Source organism: Protopterus annectens, chromosome 2.part0, assembly GCF_019279795.1.
Source record: "Protopterus annectens isolate FY-2018-M chromosome 2.part0, PAN1.0, whole genome shotgun sequence".
Taxonomy (NCBI): domain Eukaryota; kingdom Metazoa; phylum Chordata; order Ceratodontiformes; family Protopteridae; genus Protopterus; species Protopterus annectens.
Genome location: NC_056728.1, coordinates 1,171,027,885 through 1,171,055,330, shown reverse-complemented (window position 1 = coordinate 1,171,055,330; position 27,446 = coordinate 1,171,027,885). Strand labels below are relative to the sequence as shown.

The window sequence follows — 27,446 nt, the reverse complement described above, 5'->3', positions numbered from 1 at the left end:
CGATCTCTCAACCTCCTGGTCATCATCCCTACATAGAATGATGCACAGACCACACATTGCAAATATGTTTATGTTTCCTGTAAAAGTCTGCATATATTTTTAAATAAAGTATCCCTACTATTTTTACTGGTGCTGTGGGATCTTTTACATCTACCTGAGTTACAGCCAACTCAGGCAGATGGGGCCTCAGTTAAACATCTCATCAAAAAAACATCACACTCAGGAGTGCAGCACCCTTCCCCTTATTCTGCATTGCAGTTTCAGCAAGCAATCTACCTGGTGTGAAAATAGAACCCACAGCTTTCTGCAGCAAGGTGAGTCTGTTGCATGTTGCACCACTCACTAGCACTGTAGCAAATTGGTATTAAGGTATATTTGTTTTGTAGAAGATATGTGTAATGTATTGCGAGAGGTGATGAAGTAAAGGCAAAGGAGAAATAGCTTAATGTGATGGATTTTAATGTGAAGGGTATACTGACATAAGGGAGAAATTGACGTAAGATACAGAGGTTTAAGAAGAGTAAAAGAAACTGAGTAGTGTAATTATGTGGTATTATGTATGAGACATTCAGTTAGTGTCAATGAAGAATGAATTGAATATGAGGTCTGAGTGGGTTAGGCAGTTTTCTGTGAAAGAAGGAAATAGTAGCATAGCTGATACATTTTACAATAACTGTAGATATTTTTGTGCAATCCCTAAACATATCATGTCACTATAGTATAGTGCAGATGAAGTCAGGGTAAGGACCATTGTTTTATATTACTTTTTTGAGTAATAATAAGTTCTAATCCCAATACTAGTTTTCAGAATGTAATCCTTGGTGATACTTGACCTAAACGACAAACCACTATTCAAAACTGAGCTGAGATCATAAACTCTCTGTATGACACTCCATGCTACATTGTACTATGCAGTTGCTGAGTAAGGAGGAGGAGATGATAATTCTCATATAGTGGCCCTCACTACTAAGACCTCAGTCTGCCTCAGTATGAAGCATGCACATTTTACGACAGTCAGCAGCATATTTCATGTTTAAAAGTTTTCAATTGCCTTAGGTTCTTTTCTGATGATAGATCACAGAAAATGTAGAAATGTATGTCATACTGGGAACAGAGATACCTCAGTTCATTTTATTTTTACATATTCCTTGATGCAACATTTAAATGAAAAAAAGAGAACGATGGACAAGATCAAGCATTGTGGAATTCTATATATAAGATCAGATTTTTTAGAACATGCTCATCCATATGCAGCTTTAAAGAAGTCCCTGAATGGAATAATTTATCTAAATGAAAAGCATCCATGACAGTCACAAAGTGAATTTACGTGCTAAATTTGTATCCCATGGTTTACTCATAAAATTTTGCGAAGTGCTTGCAAGATTCATCTTGATGGATAATGTTAATATTTTGCTCTTAAAAAACTGACATCTACTTATACCATAACTATGTTCTTTGCTGTGGCATTATCTAAAGCAAGACTGCAATTGGTTTAAGGCATTATGGGTAAAACATATGCTTCACTGATCTGACACATTCTCTTTTACTAAATTACATAAAAAAGAAGGTTTGATATGGATGGATAGTTGACTCTCAGAGTACTGTTAACTGTGTCACTTTAGTAAAAATGATACTGAAGCTATCTTAAAATATGCATAAAAGTGCTGTTCTCCTGTGATAAATGAACTAATTAGTGTACTAACAAATTATATGTTTACAAATTAAGTGGACTAGCTTAGAAGTGGCACTTGTGGTATCATGAAAGGAAGGACAGTCTCCAGATGCCAGTCCCACAATTGCATTAGGCTCTACTAACATGTTTACTACAAGACCATAACTGCTAATTGCTGAAGAGGTATATGAAGAAGTAACTAGAGGATGCAGATCTTGTTAGTGTGATAGCTTGCAATTTCATTCTGACTTGGAAAAAGCCTTCCAGTCGCTGTTATAAGCTGAAATGTTCAATTTCCTCAACATGTAAAAAGATAACCTGCTTTACCTACTGTTGAAATTTAAATTGACAAGAATTTACACTTTTTTGAGAGCTGTTAAACTGGTAAAAAAAGGTTATATACTCACCATAATGTTCCATCTGTGTTATCCATTTTTAGTCTTCCTCAACAATTGAGTTTAGATCTAATCCTCAGATCCAACTTGGCCGCTTCTTCGAGATCATAGAATACTTTAATTCTCGAGCTCCTCCATTTATCATAATGCCTCAGCCACCTAACATACCTCCAGTCTAGTTTGCTGCCTATATATAAGCATACATATAGAATAGTGGAAATTAAGAAAGGAATGGAAACTGGAGCTCAAAGAAGGAAAAAAGGTTCCTCCACTAAAACTCTTCAATCTATCCAGCAGTTCCACAAGGAGGAGGTAGGTGGGGTAGGTGGGTGGGAAGTTGAGGAAGAATAAAAATGGGCAAAACAGATATTATGTTATGGTGAGTACATAACTTCTTTATCTGGTGTTGTCATTTTCATTCATTCCTCAACAGTTGGGACAGAGTCCCCAGCTACCTAAATCCTGGGAGGACTCTAAGGAAGGATATTCTGAAGCACAGCTGAGCTAAAAGTTGCTCTTCCCCTAGAGATCAAATCCAATTTGTAATGAGCAATAAATGTATGAGGATTAGCCCAAATTGCAGCTGTACAAATATAGTCAAAAGAAGTTCTAGACAAAAAGGCTGGGGAAGTCACCACAGACCTCATGGAATGGGCTCTTGAAGATTTTGATAAAGGCAAACCCACTTTTTCATAGACAAAGGTAATACAATTAGCCAACCACTTGGCCAAAGTCACTTTAGATACTGGTTTGCCTAGTTTTGAATCAGAAAAGGAAACAGTTGTTCCAATTTTCTTAAATCTTTGGTTCTGTGAAGGTAGAAATGGAACTTTCTGTAGACATCCAAAAAATATAACATATATTCTACTTAGAAAAGTTAGGGAAGAAAACTGGGAGGTTGATAACCTGATTTATATTAGATGCTAACACCACCTTTGTTTAAAAATGAATTGTCTGTAAATATACCCTGTCTTTGTGAAAATTTAAAGAGGTTTAGATGACAGTGCTTGAAGTTCAAACACTCTTCTACCAAAAGTGATAGCAACTAGTAAAAGAGTTTTTCAGATTAAAATTTCAGATCTAGATTTAGCTGATGGTTCAAAGTAGAGTTGAGTCAAGGTTTGAAAAACAATATTTAGATCCCAAGGAGGGGTAGGATCTTTAAAATGAGGTCTAAGTAAGTATGCTCCTCTAAGAAAGGCTTTACAATGCTTAGAGAAAGGTAAAGTAGATTTTTTTACCCAAATATGAAAGTTGGAAATGGCTGCTAATTGTACTCTTATAGTTGAGAAACTGCTATCTTCATTGAAAATTGTAGCTACAAAGCCAAGAATCCTTGATATTGATGCTGGAAAAGGGTCTAAATTCTTTTGGTGTGCCCAAAAAGTAAACCGTTTCCATTTACTTTTATACATTTTCCTAGTAAAGGTTTTATGGGAATAATGATATATAACAGACTGGAGAATAGATCCCAGGCTGTCTAGCAATCAATGGAACTGAAGAAATGATACAGTCAATTTGAGGCCTAAAATGTCTGGGTGGGTCAAGTCTATCACGTGAGACAGGAAGTATGGAGTTTGATCCAGAATCCAGGGAGGATGCAGAAGATGAGGCCAGTAAGGGGCAACGAGGATAACTGTGCTCTTCAATCAAGATGCTTTCTGGAGAAATTTTGGAATGCAGAATAATGAGGGATAAGAATAAAGAAGACTAGAGAGCCAAGCATGAAGTAAAGCATTGCTTGGGGACTCACCCACTAAGGGTATCAAAGCAAAGAACCTGCTGTACTTGTTGCTGAGGGGAGAAGCAAATAGGTCACATCATGGTTAGCCCCATCAATGGGAAATCATCTCCACTATGTTGAGATTGAAAGACCACTCATGGGGCAGTAAAATGGACCTGCTAAATTGTTTGCAATCATGTTAGACTTTCTCAGGTTGTACATTGAAATCAGAAAGCAATTGGAAGAGATAGCCCATCACCATACTCTCGTAGCTTCTTGACAAAGAGGGTAATGTCTAGCTCCCTCTTGTTTGTTGATGTACCAGACTACCAACATATTGTCCATCTGAACTGGAATAGTCCCACTCAGGAGATTGTCTTGAAAGGTACTTTTGGAAGGCAGTAGTTGCTGAGGCACTAGACAGTGAAGAAGTGTTTTTAATAAACCCTAGTGTTTTGTGGATTATCCTGGCTCTGGTTTTTCGTGTGGTATTTGGTGCTGCTTTCATCTTCATTTTGGTTGTTTTTTGAGTGTCTTCAAAGGCCTGCAATGCTAGGAGGACAGCTCTCATTTCCAGGATGGTGATATGTGTGTTGGTCTTTTCGGGGGAACCATGTGCCTTGGACTGTCTTTTCAAATAAATGCTCCTCGCCGATGTAAGGGCGGTCCATGATCACTGTGGCCTTTGGTTGAGAAAGAACAAAGTGACAGCCTTCTTGTATTTTATTGAAGTTAATCAACCACAAATGGTAATTCTTGCAAGCTTGACTGGGTTGGATAATGGGTGTTAGAGAATAAACCATTGAGTTTCAAGTGCAAGTGTCCTTTGGAGGATTTTCATATAGAACCTCACCAGTGGTACAATGGTGATTGCCACTGACATGAATCTCAGGGCTTGGAGTATCAGACATGCTGGTGGGGAAGAATTTTAAATAATCTTTTTGACTTGAAATTGAATGGTTTGAATCTGAGACAGAGGGAGAGAAGCTATTTGACTGGCTGTATTGAAATGAGCACCGATGAATTCCAAAGTTTGAGCTGGATTGAGTTGAGATTTGTTGTAATTGACAGATATCCCCAGATGAGAGCACAGCTGAAGTTAAGTAGTCTCATGCTTGAATTAGCTGATGTCTTGTTGGAGTGATCAGGCCAGTTGTCTAGGTATGGAAACACTCAGAGTCTCAGCAGTCTTAGGTGAGCTGCTACTACTGCCATGCACTTGGTGAATACCCTGGAGGCTGTGGTGAGACCAAAGGGCAGTGCTCTGAATTGGTAATGACTGGTTTCCAGCTGGAAGCATAAAAATCTTCTTGGTCACCAGTTCATTTTGATGTGATAGTATGCATCCTGAAGATGTGGCAAGCACATGCAGTCATCCTTGTGCAGAAATGGCAGAATGGACTGAACTATGGCCGTCTGGAATTTCGTACATTTAACCAATTGATTTAGTCTGCTGAGATCCAAAATTGGTCTCCAGTCACCTGTCTTTTTTGGCACTAAAAATAATCTTGAATAAGTTCGAGACTCTCTCTGGTCTGGAGGTCCTCTTGGATGACTCTTTTTTCTAGCAGCTTGTTTATTTCTAGTGCTGCTGCTTCCCTCTGAATGGGTAGAACATCTTTGAAACTGATGGAGGGGGATGGGAAAATGGTATGGTATAACCTCTAGATATAATCCTCCACATCCATTCATCTTTTGTGATTTCTAACCAGGCTGTCAGATGCAGGGATAGATGACCATCGACTGCATCGAGAGATGGACAGCCAGGCCTCATTTCAGGAGCAATGAGAGGATCTCTGAGAAGGAATCCTTGAACCTTGATTATGTGGACCATCTCTGTTGCAGGGGTGGTGTCTTGCATTTAAATTCCCCCCTTTACCCCTGGGGGAACTCTCTCCACATGGAGCTTGAAACTGACCCTTGGATTTCTTGAAACACATTTTTCTACCACCTCATTGGTTTTCAGAAAAGGACTGTTGAGGGGTTGAAAAAACATACACCCACAGCAGATGGGTTTCCCTTCTTGTTTGAACCTAGAGAGTGTGTCTTTCACTTTGGGGCCAAAAAATGAGGTTCCATCAAAGGATGCATTGACAAAAGAAGATTTGAAGGTTTCTGCAAAATCACATATGCACATCCAAGCATGTCTCCTAATGGAAATGCCTGAACCCGCCACCCATAAGATACCTTCAGCAACATGAGAGGTAAGCCTCATGGACAAATTAGAAATAGACTGAAGGGTAGCTAACTGTGAGGAAGTGGTACTCCCTTCATCAGAGGAGCCTTGTGAAATGTGCCAAATAATTCAGCGACCTACGAGTGAAGGTCCCTGAAGCATAGACATGCTTCCTAAATCTGTCCAGCATCCTAGACTCCCTGTTAGGGGTTTGACAGAAAATTTGTCTCTGCCAATTCCTTTCTAGTGGCCACAACTACAACCATGGCATCAATGGATATGCCTTTAGGACAGTGTGGTCTACCTTTAGGTGGTGCCAGGATCCTGTTTGGCCTCTTGGGAATAGAGTCGGCTGTGTCTGGTCTCTTCCATGTCCATGAAGAGACTAAAACTTTGAGCACTTTGGCAGGTGGAGTCACTCAGTAGGTAGACACATCAGACCTGAAGGCCTCCAGAAACACTGATTCCTCTTGGGAAGGGTTATTGGGTGGGCCAACCACCCCTTTGTTCAGGAGTTCTAAAATGTCTCTAAAGGAGACATCATCAGGTGGTGATCTGGGGGACCATTCCCCATCATCAAAATCAGTGTCTTTAGTGACTGACTCTTGTGCAAAGTCTAAGTCCCTGCTTCTGCATGTTCTTTTCCAAGGGACCTTCTCGGTAGGATGCTGCAGGCAGGTATCGGGAGAGATAATGATACCCTGCTGGGTAGTCTATAGACTAGTTTGGTCTGGCTGTCCCTTTGGAATGGATAAATGAGGCTTTGGATGCAAAATCCAATGAGACTGGGAAGTCAGATCTGATGAGGACAGAGTTGCCTGAACTCTAGGTATCGGGAATACTCTCTCCACTACATCAAAAGGAATGTGCTTAGTAGAAGCCAAAGCCAAGGGGTCTGACAAGACAGGCTTGTGGATTGTCAGCTCCTGCTGATCCACAGGTAAACCACCTGAAGAGGGAGTCCAAGCCTAGCTTTCTAACAAAGATGCTCCGAGGGGAAGAGACAGCACCAACAACTTCTGAGTCGAATCCAACACCCTGGAACTGCCACTGATGCTTCACCTCCAAAACTCATCTGGCACTGAGGTAGCACAGCAAAACTATCAGAGTCAAAGAAGTCAATATCTTCATATCTGAGGAGGACAACTCCAAGTCTTTCAGATACAACGGCTCCAAAACTGAAACATGGATCAGAGATGGAGCTACAACTGTGGTGTGCCTCTATGCAGGGTCTCTGGACCCAGTGTGGTCTGAGCTGAAAAGTCTCACATTTGACTTTGCATCCTGAAAAACTTCCTCATCATCTTATCTGCATCTGCTTTGGGTAGCCTCCTGGAAGACCAAAGACAGGAAGCAGTTGAAGAAGGCCTCAAGTGACATCTTGGAGATTGTTCAGAAAGGGTGAAGGGAGCCTGAGAGTGATTGGCACTGAGATCAAAAGTGGAGAATGGATCCAGGGGATCGTTCAGATTGTAACTTCAGATCCAACACTATCGAATCCAATTTTTGAGCAAATTTAGTCAGATGCTCCAAACATGGAACTGAAGAAGGTGAAACAGAAGAAAGATATTACGAGACTCTTTAGCCACATACTCACCCTTCTTTTCTTGTCTTCATAGGGTTTGAGCCCCAGTAGCCATAGATGAATGTTTAAAGGGAAGTAAACCCCTAAGAATTGTTTCTATCAATCAGAGAATAGGTGTTAAATCCCTTACAGATTTCGCATTCAACGTCTAGGTACTTAGGGCCTAGACAATATACACATTCAGTGTGGGCGTCCGAATTATGGATTTTATGTTCACATGCCACACATATATTAAAGCCAAGTGGCATATCAGACCTGATGAAACTGGAATTAAAAGTAGAAAAGGAAAGATTTTTATTTTTATTTATTTATTTTTTTTTAAGAAAAGGAGAGAGAAATAATTACCATCAATGGTAATTTAAGGAGTACTACAAAGTACTATGAGCCAAAAGGGATAGGACTACCTACAATGGTATTAAGAACAGTAAAAGTAGAAGAAAAATATATATAAATAGGGCTAAAGGAAAGAGAAAGTAGAACTAGCTAATACTGAGAAATCTGAAAAAATTGTAAAAGTTAAACTTACTGAACTACAAGATAGATACACCTAATTCTCAAGAGTTCACAATCTACATCTGAACACTATAGTGCCAAACAAGATCTGAGGTATGTTAGGTGGCTGAGGCATTATAGGTAAAGGGAGGAGCTTCATAGTTCAAATGTTCTACAATCTAGAAGAAGTGGCTGAGTTGTATCTGAGAATTCGATCCAAATCCAACCATTGAGGAATGAATAAAAATGACATCAGATCTTGTGGTGCTTTCTTTCAAAGTCTGCCCTCATTTAGACAGCCAGTTCTAAAGTATTTTTCCAGTCTGGCTTTATTCTTCTTAAGCTTAATCATGTCAAAACCTGAGTTTTAAGAAACTGGTTCTTTTATAAACAGAGACTAGTGAATCCAAAGTGCTACACAGCAAATTATTGAATGTTGTGATCAAGCAATTCTTAGATCACTAGAATGACAGATATATGTCAAACTAGTCCAACATAAAACATGTGACAGTAAATACATCAGTTTCAAAAGTTCCTGTTGTATGTACTGACTTTATTGCCTTTTAGAGCTTTAGGTTAGTATAATGCCCTTTAAAAAGATGGTCTTTACATCTTTTTTTGACTATATAGTCCAATTATTTTAAATCTATATACATTTTCATTATTTATTTGTTTAGCACATTAAAAAAATGAAAACAGTTTAATTTAAAAATATAATGAAATATGTTATGCAACATATGAATATTTTCTTGTATTGGGTGTCCTGAGACACGTTAGGACATCGATGACCAGCTTTTAATTTTTAATGTACCAGATTAGGAAGGTACAACAAATGTGACAATTTCATCCTGATAATATGATCTAATTCAGTACATCATTTTACAGGTAATTAAATGCAAGGCTGCAGTTGCCTGGGAGGCAAAGAAACCATTATCTATAGAAATTGTGGAGGTCGCCCCACCAAAGGCTCATGAAGTGCGCATAAAGGTAATTGCTGTCAATTCACTATCTCATCCTTGGTTAGAGAATGGCACACAAAGTTATGTTTTAGCAGTCTTGCACTGCAGTTCAGCATTCTTCCCTACCATTTATAATACGACATATTCCACAGGCAGAAAATTATATTCATAGATAGTAAAATAAATAGCACAGTTGTTTCACTTGACAGCAACACTCCGCAGTCAAGAGTTTCACATGATATACTCTCTATATATCAGATGTGATCACTTAGTGGTTTAAATCATCTGGAGGTATAGAATAAGAAATTTTATGCTGAACAATGGAGTTATCTTCACTTAGCCAAAGTTCACTTGAGCTACAGAAAAGAAAATAGTCAGTTGGAGAATGATGTAACATATTTCATTCTCTCCAGAAAAGTTTGCATACTTTGTAATCAACTTGTGAAAAAATGCATGTATGTATTCTGTTTGTTGAGAGCCATGTAGTTCATTCATCAAAGTCTGTTTTACTGTCATTGGGGTGGGTAAGCATTAAATCAATTTTTAAAGAAGAAGCATTCTGCATATATTTTACCTTGGCTGCAAACATAGAGAAAATAGCACTAAGTTCATGGTATCTTGTTGCCAATGTGCAACCAACCAGTGGCCACTGAATGAACCCACCCCAAAAAAATGGACAAACCTTTCAACAACTTCAGTTCAAGTACATTTGCAAAGGAACAAGCAACCAGATATATACACCACATTTAGACGACTGATGTTGCACACCTGCACAACTTTTATACCAACTCTGAAGAGACACAGCTTCTGCATTAAGGAAGTTAGTATATGGATACACAACCTCTCTCTTTATATATTTAACACTGGTGCAGTGAGCTAAAATTTTAGTGAGCTGTGCTCACCAAGCTGTCAGTAAGTGTGAGTGTTGGCAATCTGTTGTCATTCTGCACAACACTGGTATGATCAGTAAACTTCTCGATAGCAGTTTCTGTTTTTTCAGGGTATGGTATGGTGCGTTGTGTTACAATATGGTATGGTAAGGTTTGGTATGGTATGGTACGGTATGTTATGGCATAGTATGGTATGGTATGGTAATGTAAAGGGTGGTTATTTTAATAATTGGATGTAAAAGCTAGAACTCAAGTGGATCATTGCATTACAAGCACATAGAGCACCTGGTCTTAATAACAGTCTACCCTTGAAACCTGTTTTGAAGGGGAGGCAACAGTTTAGCAGTTGATTTTTATTCATTTATTTTTATTGCTGTAGTTTTCATTGGTTGGTACATGTCTAAGTTGTGAGTTTTGTATGTTCTATATGGTCGAATGAAGCGGTAACCCCATGAAAGCACTCACCATTAAACTTTTTTGATTTTATCTGCCGTGGTGGTTGATCTGTGTTTGTTTCAATTGTCTTTATTTATTTGTGGTTGACAAATCTTTGGCCATAAGGCATTCAGTTTTTTTTGTGCTATTTGTTGTTTTGTGAATTACCTCACTGCACATGGCAGAAAAATTAGATGTGGAGTTAGATTATAGCCTGCAAGTTTCAGCAAGCGCTGGGATGAGAAGTCATTGTGATAGCTGTACTAGACGTTTTCATAATCAGACTAATCTCCTTTTGGGTCTTGACTTGTTTGATCAGAGTAATACAAGTGAAGGAGTTTTACATGGCATATGTGCCATTTTGGAGGAGATAAAACAACTGGAAAATTTGCTTTATAAGTTAAAGAAGCTTGAATGGCAGAGATTCCACGTCAAAGCATGTATATGAATAGAATTGTTCCCCGAGGATTATGTGTATTGAAAATGCCTACTCAGGGTGAATATCACTCTGAGCTACTTAACTGCTTGTAAGAACTAAATATTGAGCAATGTTTTAATTACTTGAGGCTATTAATTGACTTTTATACACCCTTGGAGATGAGTTTGCAGGTGGATATTGAACAGTCATTGCATTTTATCAGAGCTAAATTTCCTGAGGATGATTACAGTCTGAAGCTAGATGAAGTGTGTGCGGATGTCTCTGCATATGAGAATAGGCTTTGCCAGCAGAAAAACAAGATGCTGTTGAGGGACTTCTCTGACATCAGCAAAGGCCATATTTTTGTTTGGCCTCATGGAGACACTAGAAACTTACAATGAAGGTTTCTGAAAAGTCATTACCCTTCACATGTGAATTTCCTAGAGTCATTTCTAACTCACCTGTTATTCCTGTTACTGTTCCAGCTACATCAGTGTCTAATAAGTTGTCTGATGCAGCAACTTCCTTGTTGTCTGGGAGTATGTATGTACTCAGTAAATCAAGTGACTTAGGAGCACTTAGTAAAGTTAACAGCAGTAGTCTGCAACATATTCCATTTTTTTCCTTTGAATCCTTTTCTGTTGCTGCCATTACCCATGAGAAGACCCTCAGTGACCAGGAGGGGTGGTCAATGAGCAGAAGAGGATGTAAATGGAAAGTTTCAAAGGAATAATTTCCTACATCCAAGAACAAGATGGCATGGATGAGGAGAGTGGTCGGCTAGTTTTTAACTTATCCTGTTTTCCACTTACACAGGCTCAGGTCGATGTTCTTGTTGAAGGTTTGAATGTTGTGCCCACAATCAAGCCTGACCTTACGGATGTTATCACTAGCGTCAGACTTTTTGCTAGAAAAGTGATTTGGGGCTACAGTATATGTTTATACAGAGTGATTCTTCATCTATAGTAACTACCAGTAAGTGCTTTAATAAACCCAGTACTTTTAAACCTTCATACTTTCCTTACTGGAAGCATTTGTTAAATTATGTGAATTTGACATTTATAACATTTTTTTTTCCATAATAAATCTTTATTGTTATATACTTTTCATACAACATTATAAAATACAAACTACTAACTAACACTGTAACAATCACACCAAACAATATACAATATTTACAAGAATGCTTCCATATAAGACATTAGAAATATAAGAAAAACATAAGAATAATTAGTAAGTTTCCAATATTGAACAGTTTGATTAGACATTTCTCTCCAAATATAGCAATGATTATTACTACCTTCAATTCAAAAGTTTTATGCTAATATAATATTAAATATCTGTTCCCAAATTTTCGGATTATTGATACCCTTACTATGTGAATTTAAAAGTAGTTTATGAGCTAGTATATGTTTTGTCGCCAACACTCTGAAGTTTTGCCATGATGTTTTAGTTGGGTCTAGCCAATTTGAAGCTATATAAAGCTTCATTAGTAAGAAAATATTAATATGAACTATACTCTGTGATCTGGTAAGTTCCTTTGGGGGAATATGCAAAATCATACATTTCCAAGACAGTGTTGTACTTTGGTAGCCCACTTTCTGAAGTTGAATTTTAAGGGAATTCCACAGTTTGTATATACACTTACAGCTCCAGAACATATGAAGAAGATCAGCTGGTTGAGTTTTGCAGTATGGACATGTTGCAGAGTTTTTAGAATTAAATTTATGCAGGGCAAGGCGTGTATAATATGCATTATTCCAAATCATCAGCTGAGTATATAACAGTTTTTGAAGAGAAGTAGCTTTAATAGTCAATTCAATTGCCTTTAACATATTACTTTTATTTGTCAATAATATTTTCTCTTCCCAATAATTTGATAACAAAACTTTACCTTGAAATTTAAGTTTTTTAATTAATTTATTTGTTACTGTTATATATTTAATATCCTTTTCTCCCCGGGCCTCTACTGAAAACGGACATATATCCAGTTGGACTAGCCCGGTCAACAAATGTAAAATAAATAAATAAATGTAAAATAAAATAAAAAATAAAACTGTTGGAGAGCTTGCCACAACTCAGAGCATTTATTTATAGTCTCTTCATCCAGTTTAATGTTTTGGAGGTAACTTATAGTAAATTCTCTAATCTGTCTAAGAATAATCAGGTAATTTTTAGGTAAATTAAATTCTTGTCTTATTTGGTTGGGCGATCGATCCAGATGTTTATATATATCGATCATAGTTAAATTAACAATTAATGGAAACTTCTTTAGATCAATTAATTGATTGTTCAGCTTTACATTTGGGTTCCTGTGAAAGGGCTGAAAGACCATCATATGCTGAAGTAAATCCAATGATTGAAATAGACTCTGTAAAGATAATATTTCAGTTTTAATGTGTTCCACAATCCCATATACCTTCAGAATATCTTTACCCAAAAAGGGCATTGCTTTAGGATTAATGTTCAACTTTAAAATATATTCATAGTTGAGGGTTAGCCAAGTAGGTGTCCACTTAGTACTAGTTATCTCATGATTGGCCATTCTTAAAATCCTATTAGAATTCACAATCAGATAATACATTTCAAAATTAGGCAACTCCAGACCTCCTTTACTTTTTGGGGTCATTAATTTGTCATAAGATACCCTAGTTTTCTTTGGTTCCCAAATAAATTTAGCCAAATCTTTATGAATTTGTTTAAAAAATGTTCTTGAGAGGGATAAATGGGCTGACCGAAAAATATACAGTAACCGTGGCAATACATTCATTTTTATAATAGAAACATTTGCTAATACTGGCAAGTGCAAATTTTTCCATCTCACAAAATCAGAAACTATTTGTTCCCAAACTATTTTAATGTTATTATTATAAAAATCTTTATTATCTGTGGAAAACACAACACCTTTGTATTTAATATTATCTTTGAATGTTACCTACCCCACTAAAGATAATAATGAGAAAGGTTTAGGTGTCTTTAAAGGGAATATATAGGTTTTCCCCAAATTAATTTTATAGTTAGAAACCTCTGAAAAATCATTAACTGCTTTCAATATCTTCTCAGTGTCTGATATTGGAGATGCACAATAAATATTCAGATCATCAGCAAAAGCTGCAATTGATATTTTAGTTTCATACATTATTGGGACATTATGATAAACCTTCTGCTTAATATTTAAGAACAAGGGTTCAAGATAAATATTAAATAGTAAAGGGGACAAAGGACAACCCTGTCGCGTTCCCGACCTAATTTGTATTCTTTTGGAAAAACTTATGTTAATATACAGTGTAGTATAAGGATTACTATATAAAATTTGTAAGATTTGAACAAATTCAGGGGATATATTAAAATAAGGTAAGAGATGAAACAGAAAATCTGTGTCTACCCTATCAAAGGCCTTCTGTGCATCTATTATAAGAGCATATATATTCAGATTATTTTGCTTAGCATGCGCTATCATAGTATGTAATGAAAGTGTATTATCACTTGTTTGTCTACCTGTCATAAATCCAGCCTGTTCTTTAGATATTATATGAATCATGATTTGCTTCAATCTAAATGCTATAATTGAGGTTAAAATTTTCACGTCTATGTTAATTAATGATATCGGTCTATAATTATCTGGGTTCTGGGGATCTGAGTTAGCTTTATGTATAAGAATAGTTTTGGAAGCATTAAGATGAGGATCATGAATTTTATTCCTAATTATATAGTTAAACACAACTGAAAGTATCTTACCGATAGACTCTGCAAACGTCTTGTAAAACTCCACTGTCAACCCATCAGGACCTGGTGATTTCTTTGGTTTCATATGCTCAATTATATATATTATTTCTTCTTCTGATATCGGTTTAACCAAATCATTTTGAATATCCTCTCCTACTTTTGGAAACTTAATCAGGTGTAAAAATTGTTCATAAACTGTATTAGAGGATATAACCTTCTGCCCCTCATAAATATTAATATATATTTTCTCAAAGATATCAATAATATCTCCAGTTTTACGATATATCTTATTATTAAGTTGTATTTCTGAAATTTGCCCAGTTGTTTTTGATTGACTAATGATCCTAGTCAGCACTCTCAATGGCATTTGAGCATGATTAGCATACTTAACTAGAGTCTTATAATCTTGAAATGTTACTCTAGAGTTTTGAATTAAGAAGAGATCATTTTGACATTTAAGCAACTCTTTCTCTGTTTGCTCGTCAAAGTTTAACATTAGCTCTTGATCGAGTAGTTTAATTTTGGATTCCAAGTTTTGAATGTCTTTATTTAATATTTTTTATAATAAGAGGCTTTTTGCAAAAGGACCCCTCTTATTTGTGCTTTAACTGCAGCGCATTCAATATCTGGGGCATTCTGATGTTTATTTAAACCAACCAGTAAATCTTTAAGGTAATTTGAAATTTCTTGTAATATGTCATCCTTATTCAGCAAATTTGGATTCAGAGACCAATTATACCCTCTTTTTCGTAAGATATCTTTTACTTCTTTAGCAAAACTCAGCGAAATTTTTGAATGATCTGATAGGTATCTGGCATGTGTAACAACTTTAGGGTCTAGGTTAATCAATGATCTTGAAATCAGAAAAAAATCTATTCTGGACCACATTTTGTGACATGGAGAATAAAATGTAAAATTATTAGTACTATTATCATTATTTAAATAGTGAAAAGGGTCATATAGTTGAAAATCTTCTTTTATATCATTCAGTGCTAATACAGCATGCTTATTAAATGCTCTTTGTGGACAAGATCTATCCAACTTCGGATTTTGGTAAGCATTCCAGTCACCTCCCATAATTACATAGTGTCTATCGAATTGCGTTAAAATAGAATATAATGATGTTATAAATATTTGTTGGTTATTACATGGCACATAGATATTAAGAAGTACTATAGGTTTATCAAATAGGGTAGACGAGAGAGTGACATAACACCATCTCCCATCTTTATCTGAATTAGAGTCCAAAATCTTCTCTTTATATTGACCTTTAATAATTATAGCTACCCCCACACTATTTGACTTACCTGCCGATGTTATTACCTCTCTGATCCAATTCTTTTTTTTAATATCTGCCCATTGGTCATTCATTAAATGAGTTTCTTGCAGTAAAATAAACCACGCCTTAGCCTGCAACAATACATGAAACAATAGTTTCCTCTTCCTCAAGTTCTGGAGCCCTTTAACATTCCATTAATCTAATTCCCACATTTCAAAGGTTGGCTATACAGTAAAAGGTTTGGAGAGAAAACATAGATAAACAGATACAATAACTTCAAAGTCATACATATACTGGAAGCAATTCTTATATCCCGTCCTACCCCAGTGCTTACCCACTCTAACCCTGGACCAGGATATATATAGATCTTATATAACATGTAATACCTAAGGTATACAGAAAAAAAACAAATATAAAACACTACATTATCTAGTTTAAAATGTGTTCCATAGTTAAGACCTATAAACTCTAACTTACTTATGACAAAGCCTAAACAAAGCATTCCCTAATGAACACTGCCATGAACTACCACTCTATGGTTACCTATTATTTAAACAATTCAAACTGCACATATAATAAGACAGTACATATAAAATATATTACGAAAAAGGGAATTTTTTTCTTTTTCCTATACTGTGATTAGCTATCTATACATAGTCCGTGTGAGAAAAAAAAATACCATACCCTTAAATAAAAAACTACTTGGTAATATCCTTGCTTATAAGTTCACTTTAACCTAGTTTAATAATAAAACATACTACTAACTAACTAAAGTAAAATATAGTACCATCTATACACAGTACATTAATAACTATAATGACAACTACATTGTACTAACACAATAATATCCCTGCACCCTCTGTAACTACTATAATTACAAGATTTTAAGTAACAGTTATTAGGAAAACATAACAAGTGTGCCTATGTGTTTAATTTACCAAACATCACATTTTTTCACTGTTAAATAAGCAAAAATGGTGTTTAAACAGTTCCCTTTGGTTTCCCCAAGGCAGGAAACACTATGAAATATTCGCGATGGGGGACCGCTTTAACAGTCGGACACCCGGAAGTGTCATCGAATTCGACACCCTCGACAGCATTTTAGGCATTTCCTGTCTTCCTCCTCGACGAAAATAGTTTGTTTAAGCCATAAAACATCGGAAAACGAGCGCAGGTAATCCAGATAAGGAAAACAAACAGTTTTATTACTCTGAAAGGGGCCTGCAGTTTTTCACATGAAAACAAAGGATTAAACAGACCTGGAGACACAGTAGATAATGAATCCCATCTCAGCAGCCTGCCAGTCTCAATGAAGGTTCAGTTCAAGTCTCTGATGCAGGTAAAGCCTTGAAAACTTTAAGAAACACAGTTTTAGCCTAATTTTTGGTAGAAACAGAATGTTTGATTCCATCCATTGTAAAAATAAGCACATTAGGGTATTTCATTTGAAACTTAATTTGTTTATTAATGAGGAATTTACAGTATGGAGACAAAGCCTGTCTTGCCTGTCTGACCTGCATAGGCAAATCTTGTGGCAAAGATATTTTATTATGTTCCCACATAATATAACCACCAGCTTGTTTTGCAGTAATAAGTATTTTACTTACATCTTGATAGTTGAGTATTTTAGCATATACAGGTCTCGGAAAGTTAGATGCTTGTACCTCTCTTAAAGCTCTGAGTGCTCTTTCAATAACCATCTGTTTCATCCCCTCAGAGTTATTTAACAGCACTGCAAATATTTGTAGTATGGTTGGAATTAGCTCATATACTGGATAGATTCTGGAATCCCTCTGATGATAACATTGTTTCTTCTGGATCTTGCTTCCAAGTCTGTAAGCTTGTTTTGCATAGCCTGTATATCCAGATCATGTGGATTTGTTTTTTTTTTCCAGTAAAGTTATTTTGTCCTCATTTTCCGAAATTCTAGCTTCTGTCTTATCCATTTTTTCCAGCAACTGAGTACATGTATTTCTAAATGACTGTATTTGAGAAGTCAGTTCTTTCAGTGCTTCTTGAATAGGCAGCAGAGCATTTTTGATGTCTTCCATATTTAAGGGCTGATCAGGTTTAGCTTTAATCCCTGTTTTCTGTTGTTCCTGCATTTTGGTAATTTTTTGTCTTTTGGAAATCCCATCTTTTTCAGGTGATTGTAATTCCGAAAGTTTGGTTTTAGTCATAATTGTTTCCATACTTTTTACTTCTTTAGACATCCTGTTAGTACACAAATCCATACAGTATAGAAAGCACATGGTCCCTTTGTTTACTTCTCTCTGCAGAGCCAGCTAATCTATTGCAATCCAGTGAAAAATATTCTTTTTTTCCGTTTTTTCTCCTTAATATAGGATAATTAAGTGTAGATAAAATTATTTCTCAAAGATTTGATGTTAAAAACCTCATGGTATCAACTCAGGGTTTTGAATTTCTCAGGTTAAATGGAGAGCTGCAGTTCAGCAGTGTTCACAGAACGGCAGCCATCTTTGAGACTTACATTTATAACATTTTTAATAGCAATGTTGACAGTTGCTGTCATAATATGACTGACAGTGAGAGGGTAGCATTGCAAGAGCTTAGAAGCAATGATATCATATGTATTAGACCCTCTGATAAGAGTGGAGCTGTGGTGATTTTGGATACTAAAGAATATGTTACTAGCATGTGGAATTTGCTTTTGTATACAGTTACTTATTGTAGGGTTAACCTCCAGGATGTCAATAAGTGAATAATGAAGGCATGTGATGATTTATACGATTTGCTTATGTGTGGACTTACTGATTATGCTACCTATGATTTTTTTTATCTCTTGAGTTTCCTTTAATCCCTATGATACACAGCCTACCTAAAATCCACAAAAGTTTAGTTGAACCTCTTTTGCACCCAATACTTTCAGGACAAGGATAGCTCACTGAACCTTTATCTTCATTTGTGGAAGACAAACTTAGACCTTTCTTATCTGAACCACCAGCAGTTCTAAGAGATACTCAACATTTTCTTTGTTCTCTTTTTCAGTCAGTAAATGGTTTATATGTTTCTAGATATCTTTTAGTAACACTTGATGTTAAAACATTGTTTACTGTATTACCGAACAGTGGTGGTGTAAATTTGGTCAGACTCTTTATGTCTCATTATAGTGATTATACACACAATATGATAACTGTATTCTGTATACTTTTGGATATTGCTTTGCATAACAATGTCTTCTTATTTGAAGGGCAACATTTTTCGCAAAAACTTGGTGTAGCCACAGGGACCCCTTCCCCCAACAGCTATGCTAATTTCGTGTTGGCAGAATGGGAAGAAGAGGTAATTTGCAACACTAATCCTTTTACTTCACACATTAAGTTTTATGCAAGATTTGTGGATGACATCTTCCTTTTATGAGAGGGTGGCACCCAGATCCTTTTACAGTTTATAGAGTATCTAGAATGTTCCACGTATTTTTTTAAGATTGATTTTGAACTATTCCCTGGAATCAATTGAGTTCTTAGATATAACCATTTCTAAGAATATTAAGAAAGGCCTTGATATGAAGATGTTTAGGAAACCATGTTGGAAGAATGTGGTTACTGCATCATACCAGCATGCACCCTCCACATATTTTTTCTAATATAGTTAAAGGGCAATCATTGAGGGCTTCCAGATCATCCACTGAAAATCATGCTTTTGATATGGCTATGGATTCTTTATGTAATGATTTTGTGGAGAGAGGTTACCCCTATCAAGAAGCAATGGCCTCCCTCAAAGATGTTTGTAATCATAGGGGAAACAGAGGAGCACTGTATTTTGTGAGCTACAATAGGAGTGCATCATGTTTTGCATGTAGGCTGATGAATGGTCCACCTAGAATTTCTTTCACTTATTTTAATAATGTTCATCAATTTTGTGAAGTTGTAAAATGAAACTGGTCTATATTGTTAGTGGATGACAGGATCAAAATAGTTATTTAAAAACAACCTCTCTTTAAAGAGTTTGTTATACAATGGTCCTTCCCATTGAATAACTACCAACAGGTTGGTGTATGAGAGGAAGGGCACTTATCCATGTAATGCTGCTACATTTCTTCTGACATGGACTTCTACCATCTTGTTACAGGCCGGATTTATTTACCTAGGTTTTCTGCTAATTGCAAGAGTAAAAACGTAGTATATCTGACCACTTTCTGCAGTTGCTCTTGTTTTTATGTGGGTAAAACCACATACTAGCTTAAGGAGCATATTTTGGAACATGGTAATATTCACAATAATGTAATGACCGATGCACTACCATGTCATACTTCTACTTACATGGGACACTGTAGGTTTTGTTTTAGAGTTCTACAATTACTTTCCCTAATGTAAGGGGTGGTAATTGTAATAATCAGATAGAAAAGGTAGAACTCAAGTGGATCATAGCATTATAAATAAACAGAGTACCTGGTCTTAATAACAGCTGACCCTTGAATTTTTTGAAGGGGAGGCAAGAGTTTACCAGCTGATTTTTATTGTTTTGTTTTTATCGTTGTAGTTTTCATTGGTTGGCATATGTCTATTTAAATTGTGTGGTTTTGTATGTTCTTTATGGTCTGATGAAGCAGTAACCCCACAAATGCGCTCACCATTAAACTTTTTTATTTTATCTGCTGTGTTGCTTGATCTGCATTTGTTTCTATATTCTTTATTTATTTGTGGTGAACCAAACTTTGGCTGTGAGGGATTCAATTTTCTTTTTGTTACTTCTAGCCATAGCCCATGGCATTCCTTTTGCAGGTCATATGGGCCTAAAGCATACTAAGAGACATATTATGCAGAACTTTTACTGACTTGGGATTGCAAGGGATATACAGGGTACTGCAGAACTTGTGAGCAGTGCCAAAAAGTAGGCAAGGCAAGAGACAAGGTCAAGACTCCTTTAATGCCTTGACCTGTGATGGAGGAGCCATTTCAGCAGGTAGCTAATGACATTGTGGGGTCTCTGAGTACCCCAAGCTCCACAGGGAAGACGTATATCCTGGTGGTAGTAGATTAAGCTACTAAATACTCTGAGGCAGTGGCTCCTTCCTCCATTGAGGCAGAGAAGGTGGCAAATGCTTTTTCAGAGATTTTCAGCAGGGTAGGGTTCCTGAAAGAAATAATGACTGACGGTTGCCAATTTCATGTCAGATCTGCTGGCTTGTCTGTAGAAAAGCTGTGTGGTGAGGCACCTAAAGACCACCCCCTACCATCACCAGACTAAAGGTATTCTGGAGAGGTTAAACTCTACACTAAAGACCATGCTACAGGCATTTGCTGACCAGTTTAACAGAGAAAATGGGACAAATATTTGGCCCATCTGCTATTTGCATATAGAGAGGTACACCAGAAATCCACAGGTTTTTCACCCTTTGAGTTGCTGTATGGGCATAGGTTAAGGAAGCCTTTAGATATGATTTGTGATGAGTGTAAAGGTAAGTGTGAATCCCACAAGGAGTCTGTTGTGGAATATGTCCTAAACCTCATGACAAGACTTAGGGAGATCATGAGCTTGGCCCATGAGATTGTGGCAGGAGCCAAACAGCAGGTAAAGGTCTGGTATGACAGGAATGCTCGAGCCAGAGAGTATGCTGTAGGACAGCAGATTATGGTTCTCACTCCTGTCAGACACAATAAGCTGCAGGCAGCTTGGGAGGGACCCTTCAAAGTGGTTCATAGGTTCATAGGTTCATACTAGGCTATTTGCCCTAGGGCATTTATAAGCCTAGCCAGAGTGTGTTTGGCTTTCGCCACCCATTTTAAATTAATTTTGCTATGCCCTTTTTCGAGGTTAGTATACTGTGCCTCTGTCTAACAGTGACACAGAAGTGATACCCGGGGTAAACCTATGAGCTCCCATCCGCTCATCAAGATTCCTCTTGAAGAGAGTCAGTGAGGGACTCTGCCTAACCTGGACTGGGATTTTATTCCAGAGTGAAGGGAGCCTCTAGGTTATGAATCTGTCCCTCCAGCATGTCCTATATATTTCAGTGCTGAGGTTCAAGTCTCTCGAGCGCGTAGCTTGATGGGATTTGGATTTTCTGAGGTGCAGCATGTCCATTAATTCCGGGTTGGACATGGCTTTATACATCAGGCACAGATCGCCTCTGAGCAGGCGGTATGCCACTGAGTAGAGCTGGAGTTTCTTTAACCGGGCAGCATATGGCATTTGTTTGAGCCCTTTGATCCTCTTGGTGAGGTACTTTTGGGGTCTTTCCAGTTGCTGCAGGTGTCTGTAAGGTACCTACCAAAAGGGGAATTGCACTCAATTATGGGCCTGATGAGGGATGAGTAAAGAGGCACGGTGACCTTTCCTGATCTAGATATGAATCCCTTCATGATTAGGTTGGCAAAATAAAATGTTTTTCTAACCACTTTGGCCATGTGGTTGTCAAATGAGAGATTGCTATCAACTTGGGTCCCCAGGTCCCTAATTACTTCTTCTGTACTTAATGGATTACCATCCATGTGGTAATTTGTGGGCACTTTGTTTTTGCCAAAGGGGATGACTATACACTTTTTGGCGTTTAGCTTGAGGCTATGGCTCTGGCATCAGTTGTCTGTTTCTATGAGGCCCTTTTGGAGGATGCTTGTGTTGGCTGGAGAGTCGATTATGGCATCCAGTTTGCAGTCATCTGCGAACTTGGTCAGCCACAGTCCTTCCATGTTGGCCTGTACCTCCGAGAAATATATACCGAACAAGAGAGGTCCCAGGACTGAGCCTTGTGGGATGCCACTTGTAACTGGTTTGGAGTCTGACATGGCTCCAGAAATTCTAACCATGTGGGTTCTGTCCTTGAGCCAGTTTGCAACCCATCTAGTGACATAGGGGTTTATATATAAGCTGGTGAGCTTATCTAAAATGCCCGAGTGGGGTATTGTATCAAAGGCTTTTGCGAGGTCCAGGTAGGCTGTGTGGACCACCTCCTCCTTGTCAATGGCCTTGGTGACTGTTTCAAAGAAATAAACCAGGTTTAAGAGGCAGGATCTGCCCTTAACAAAGCCGAACTGGGTAGGATCCAGTGTCTGTAGGTCCCCAATATCTTTATTTATGAGGTCCATGATGATCCTTTCCATAGCTTTGCAGACCAAGCTAGTCAGGCTTATGGGGCGATAGTTTCCAGGATCCGTTGAGGCACCACCTTTGTGGAGAGGGACCACTGTTGCTGTATGCCACTCTTTGGGTACATATCCTGTAGTAAGGCTGAGATTGAACAGTAGTTTTATGTTTTGGTTTAGCTCTTCTTGGAGTTCATGTAGGATGCAGCCTGGGACACCGTCTGGTCCCATTAATACTGTGTTGTTTGCTTTGGAGAGGGTGGCTCTTACCTGAGCATCTGAGATGTCAGGGGGGCAGCACTCTGCTGGGATAGATATTTGCCCTTTTGGTGGGGAGGGGGGGGAGTTTGCACTGAACCTGTCAGCTAGGATGTTGGCAATGTCTGTGGGTTCGGTGTATTTTTTGTCATTTTGGACTAATTCTGAGCATATCTGGGAATTCCCACCCAGGTTCCTAACATAACTAAAGAAAGCCTTGTGATTATCCTTAGTGTCCTGTGCAATTTTTCTCTCGAAGCTGGCCTTAGACGATTTTATGAGTGCCCGTAGTTTTTTGCTAATACTGATCAGAGATGCCTTCCCTTTTTGGGATTTTGCTCTATCATGTAGTAGCTTCCTCCTTCTATTGTATAGTTTGTTTATGGCTGGGGTCCACCAGACAGGACGTCTGCCTTTGGAGGATTGGGTCTTGGTTTTATTTGGGATTGCATGATCCATGCATTCCTGAAGGTGTTCATAGAATGTGTTTATAAAGGATTCTGCAGTCTGGGACATATTTTTCACAGGCCCGGGGGCTTTGAAGGATTCCACCTCGGTTTTGAGGAGTGTGAAATTTGCTTTAGAGAAGTTTTTCACTGTGGTTTTCTGGGCAGGGGGTGGGGTCAGGATGTGAATATCCAGTGAGATTAGTTTATGGTCTGTTCTTACCAGTGAGGGATACACTTCTGGTCTGGAGCATAGAGTCCGCACGTTGGTGATGATCAGGTCCAGTATGTTTTCCCCTCTTGTGGGAGTGGTAACAAGTTGTTCCATAGCATTTAAGTTTATAAATGCTAGGAACCTTTGGGCTAGGGTGTTGGAGCTAGAGTAATGATCCCAGTCTATGTTTGGGTAGTTGAAGTCACCCAATATAATGGTGTTTGGAGAGACCTTCATATTTTCCAGTGTTCACAGGAAGGCCGAGTGGGGTTCCTGGGTTTGGGAGGGTGGTCTGTAGCAGGCTATAAACTGGAAGGCATTTTTACCCACTGTTAGTTTCACATGGATAGTCTCTGATGCTTCGTACTGTGCCACCAACCTGGAGGTATGGGTATCTTTGACAAATATTGATACTCCCACTCTTTTTGTGGTTCGGTCCAAGTTTTGGGGCCGAAAAGCATAGTATGAGGTATAACCTGGTAGTGCTGGGGTGCTCTCGGGAGCCTTGAACCAGGTTTCTGTTACTAAATAGATATCAATGTTCTCCATGCTAAGGAGAGTTTCGAGTGCGTGCATCTTGAGGTTTAGACTTCTGGCATTGAGTAGCATTACTCTTAGTTTCTTATCCCTTGTGATACCTATGGAGGTGGGTTTGTCTTTTGAGCCTTGCCTAAAAAAGGCACTATGGGGGTAGCAAGAGCATTGGATCCCCTTTGAATGACACCAATACTTAAGCCAATTGTTGAAATTGATCATCTTGTCTTCATATTGTGGCATCATTCTTGGTGAGGGTAAGATGCTTCTCAAGGTCAGGGTCATACTGGCCTGGGCTACTTGCTCAGAGAGCTCCTCTATGTCTCTTTTCAAGTAGTCCAGGGAGGTACGTCCCAGGTTATTCACACCAGCATGCACTATGACTGAGTCATATTTGTACTTGCCTTGGAGTGACCTGAGTGCTTGTGTTATGTGGCAGATCCTAGTGCCTGACAGGCAGCTCACCGTGACCTTCTCCTTGTTCAGCCTGGTGAGCGGGACATCAGTGTGCCTGACGATAGAGTCACCTATTACAAGTGTATCAGGTGTGTTGTTTAGCCTTAAGGGCTGTGACTGTTTGGCACACTGGCTTTGTGAGCTGTGTGTTGCACGTGTTTTGTTTTGGGGTAGCGGTTGCTTGGGTGTCTGCTTTGGAGGTCTCTGCTGCTTAGGCAGATTTTTATTTAGAGCCTCAGAATATGTTTTTGTGTGTTTATGTGTTTGGTTTGCTGTCATGGTAGGTCTATGTGAGACTGGAATTGTAGTGAGTGTGGTTTCCTTCTCCTCCTGACTGGTTACGCCAGTACTGAGTTGAGAGAGCTTAGCCTCCAGTTTGGCTATATGGTTGCATCTCCCACATGTGTTGGTATTTGTTGGGAGGAGGAGAGGGTTGTCTGTGTACACGAGGCAGTTGTAACATTGCCTCAAGATTCCCAGATTCACCAGCTGGACCAGAGAGGAGATTGACAACTGACCTTTGGACATGCTAGAATAGTATTGGGAATTCCTTTATAATTGAAAAAAAGGGCCAATGGGGAACAAGGTACTCAAGGGGAGTTTGTGAGGGTGTATGCTTTTAATTTTTTAGTGCTGACTTATGTAATTGCTTCAGTGAGGAAGTACCAGGTAACTTAAATGCAATGTGTTACAGGTAACTTAAATGCAAAAACGACAAACAGTAACTTTCTTTCAAGTGAAACAAGGAAATAAGTACAGTAAGCAATGCAGATATCACTAGGGATCCACAGAAGCACTGAAAGCCATGTTTTAGGTGGAATTAGCATTTCAGGGAAATAACAAGCAAACAAACAGCAAGCATATAAACAAAGCTACATTCAGCAGGCCTGGATCTAGTCTATGCTACAGCAATCAAGGTGTACCAATTTCAGTAAGAAACATGGTAAGGTAGGTCAGTGATGTTAACTACATGGTAGAACTGCTAGGCAGGAATCAGGGGCACAAATTGTATGATGTTAACAAGATGAAGCCTTACCATGATAGGGAGGCCCTGGTGCTGAGTATTTGCAGTGGATGGCAGGAAGAGTCTGAGGTGGCTCTGGTAAATGATCTCCACAGTGAGGCTCAGCCTGACACCTCATTGGAAGGGGTAGCAATGTCCCAGTGGTATCCCCTACTCAGGTTCGAGAAATCCAAGCAGAGTTACAGGAGCTTGGGGGCATGTTCACTGGATAACCTGGTTGTATCCACCTGGTGTAGCACCATGTGGATACAGGACCACAAAAGTGTATCAAGCAGGCCTCTTACAGGCTGCCTGTGTAAGTTAGACAGACTCTGAAGGAGGAGATACTGGAAATGTTGAAAGTGGGAGTAATCCAGGAGTCCAGCTGTCCATGGGCCTCCCCAGTGGTGCTGGTTTGGACTACAGGATACTAAATAGTCACACAGAGTCAGATGTGTACCCCATGCCTAGGACAGATGGCTTAGAGCAGCTGGATGGGGCTAAGTATCTGACCACTATTGATCTGACCAAGGGCTACTGGCAGGTGCCCTTGACTCCCACTGCTAGATAGAGGTCATAATTTCTGACTTCTTTTGGATTATACAACTTCACAAAGATACCCTTTGGGATGAAAATGTCCAAGTGACATTTCAGAGACTGGTAGATTGTATCCTAGCAGGAGCAGGAGATTATGCCCTTGCTTACCTGGATGATATTTCCATTTACAGCCATTCCTGGCATAAGCACCTTCAGCATGTCAGGGAGGTCTTGGGCAGACTGCAAAAGGCAAGGCAGGGTTGACCATTAAGCCCGGTAAGTGTCAGGTGGGTATGTCAGAGGTTTACTACCTGGGACATAGATTGGGAAGTGGGAAGATCAGGCCAAAACCTGTCAAAGTGGAAGCCATTCAGATCTGGCTTGCTCATGTTACCAAAAAGCAGGTGAGGGCATTCTTAGGGACAGCAGGGTACCATAGAAAGTCTGTTTCCAGCTATAGTACAATAGCTGCCCCCCTCACAGACCTGACAAAGAAAAACAGACCAGACAAGGTAGTGTGGATCCCAGCCTGTGAGCAGGCATTCCAAAAGCTTAAAGGAGCTTTAGGAAGCCTCTCTCTGTTAGCTAGTCCAGATTACAGCAAAGTATTTGTTGTGCAGGTGGATGCTTTGAACAATGGGGTGGGGGCTGTAATCAGCCAGGTTTACTCAGAGGGACAAGAGCACCCAGTGGTATATCTCAGCTGTAGACTCCAACCTAGAGAGGAATGTTATTCATTAGTAGAAAAAGAATGTCTAGCCATAGTTTGGGCATTGCAGAAGCTTAAATCCTATCTGTATGAAAGAAAATTCACTGTAGTTACAGATCACAATCCCTTGACATGGCTACATCAAGCCAGCCAGCAAAATGCCAAGTTACTAAGGTTGAGCCAAGGGTTGCAGGCATATGATATGACAGTGCAACACCACAGTGGGGTTAGAAGTACCATTGCAGTTGGGCTCTCAAGACAGGGTATGGGTTAATATATTCCCAGACTCTGTCACATATCACCTATTCAGAGGTGATCACTGCTTAGCATACAAAGCTATGTCAAATCCAGAGCTGTTGGACATGCTCCACTTAAAGAAATCCCAACCCCTCCGAGCTACACGCTCTAGGGACCTAAACCTTGTCACCACAATAAACAGAACATGCTGGAGGGATAGATTCCTGTCCCAGAGACTTCCCATACTCTGGAACAA

At 38.7% G+C, this 27,446-nt stretch overlaps 1 protein-coding gene across 2 annotated transcripts in view; it reads left to right on the top strand.

Moving 5' to 3' along the window:
- Positions 1 to 27,446, top strand: part of LOC122793405 (alcohol dehydrogenase class-3-like) — a 374,659-nt gene that overhangs the window by 81,859 nt on the left and 265,354 nt on the right. For both annotated transcript variants that reach the window (XM_044061382.1, XM_044061381.1), the window contains exon 2: positions 8,929 to 9,030. In XM_044061382.1, coding sequence (XP_043917317.1) covers positions 8,929 to 9,030 — 102 coding nt within the window. The remainder of the gene's footprint in view (positions 1 to 8,928; positions 9,031 to 27,446) is intronic.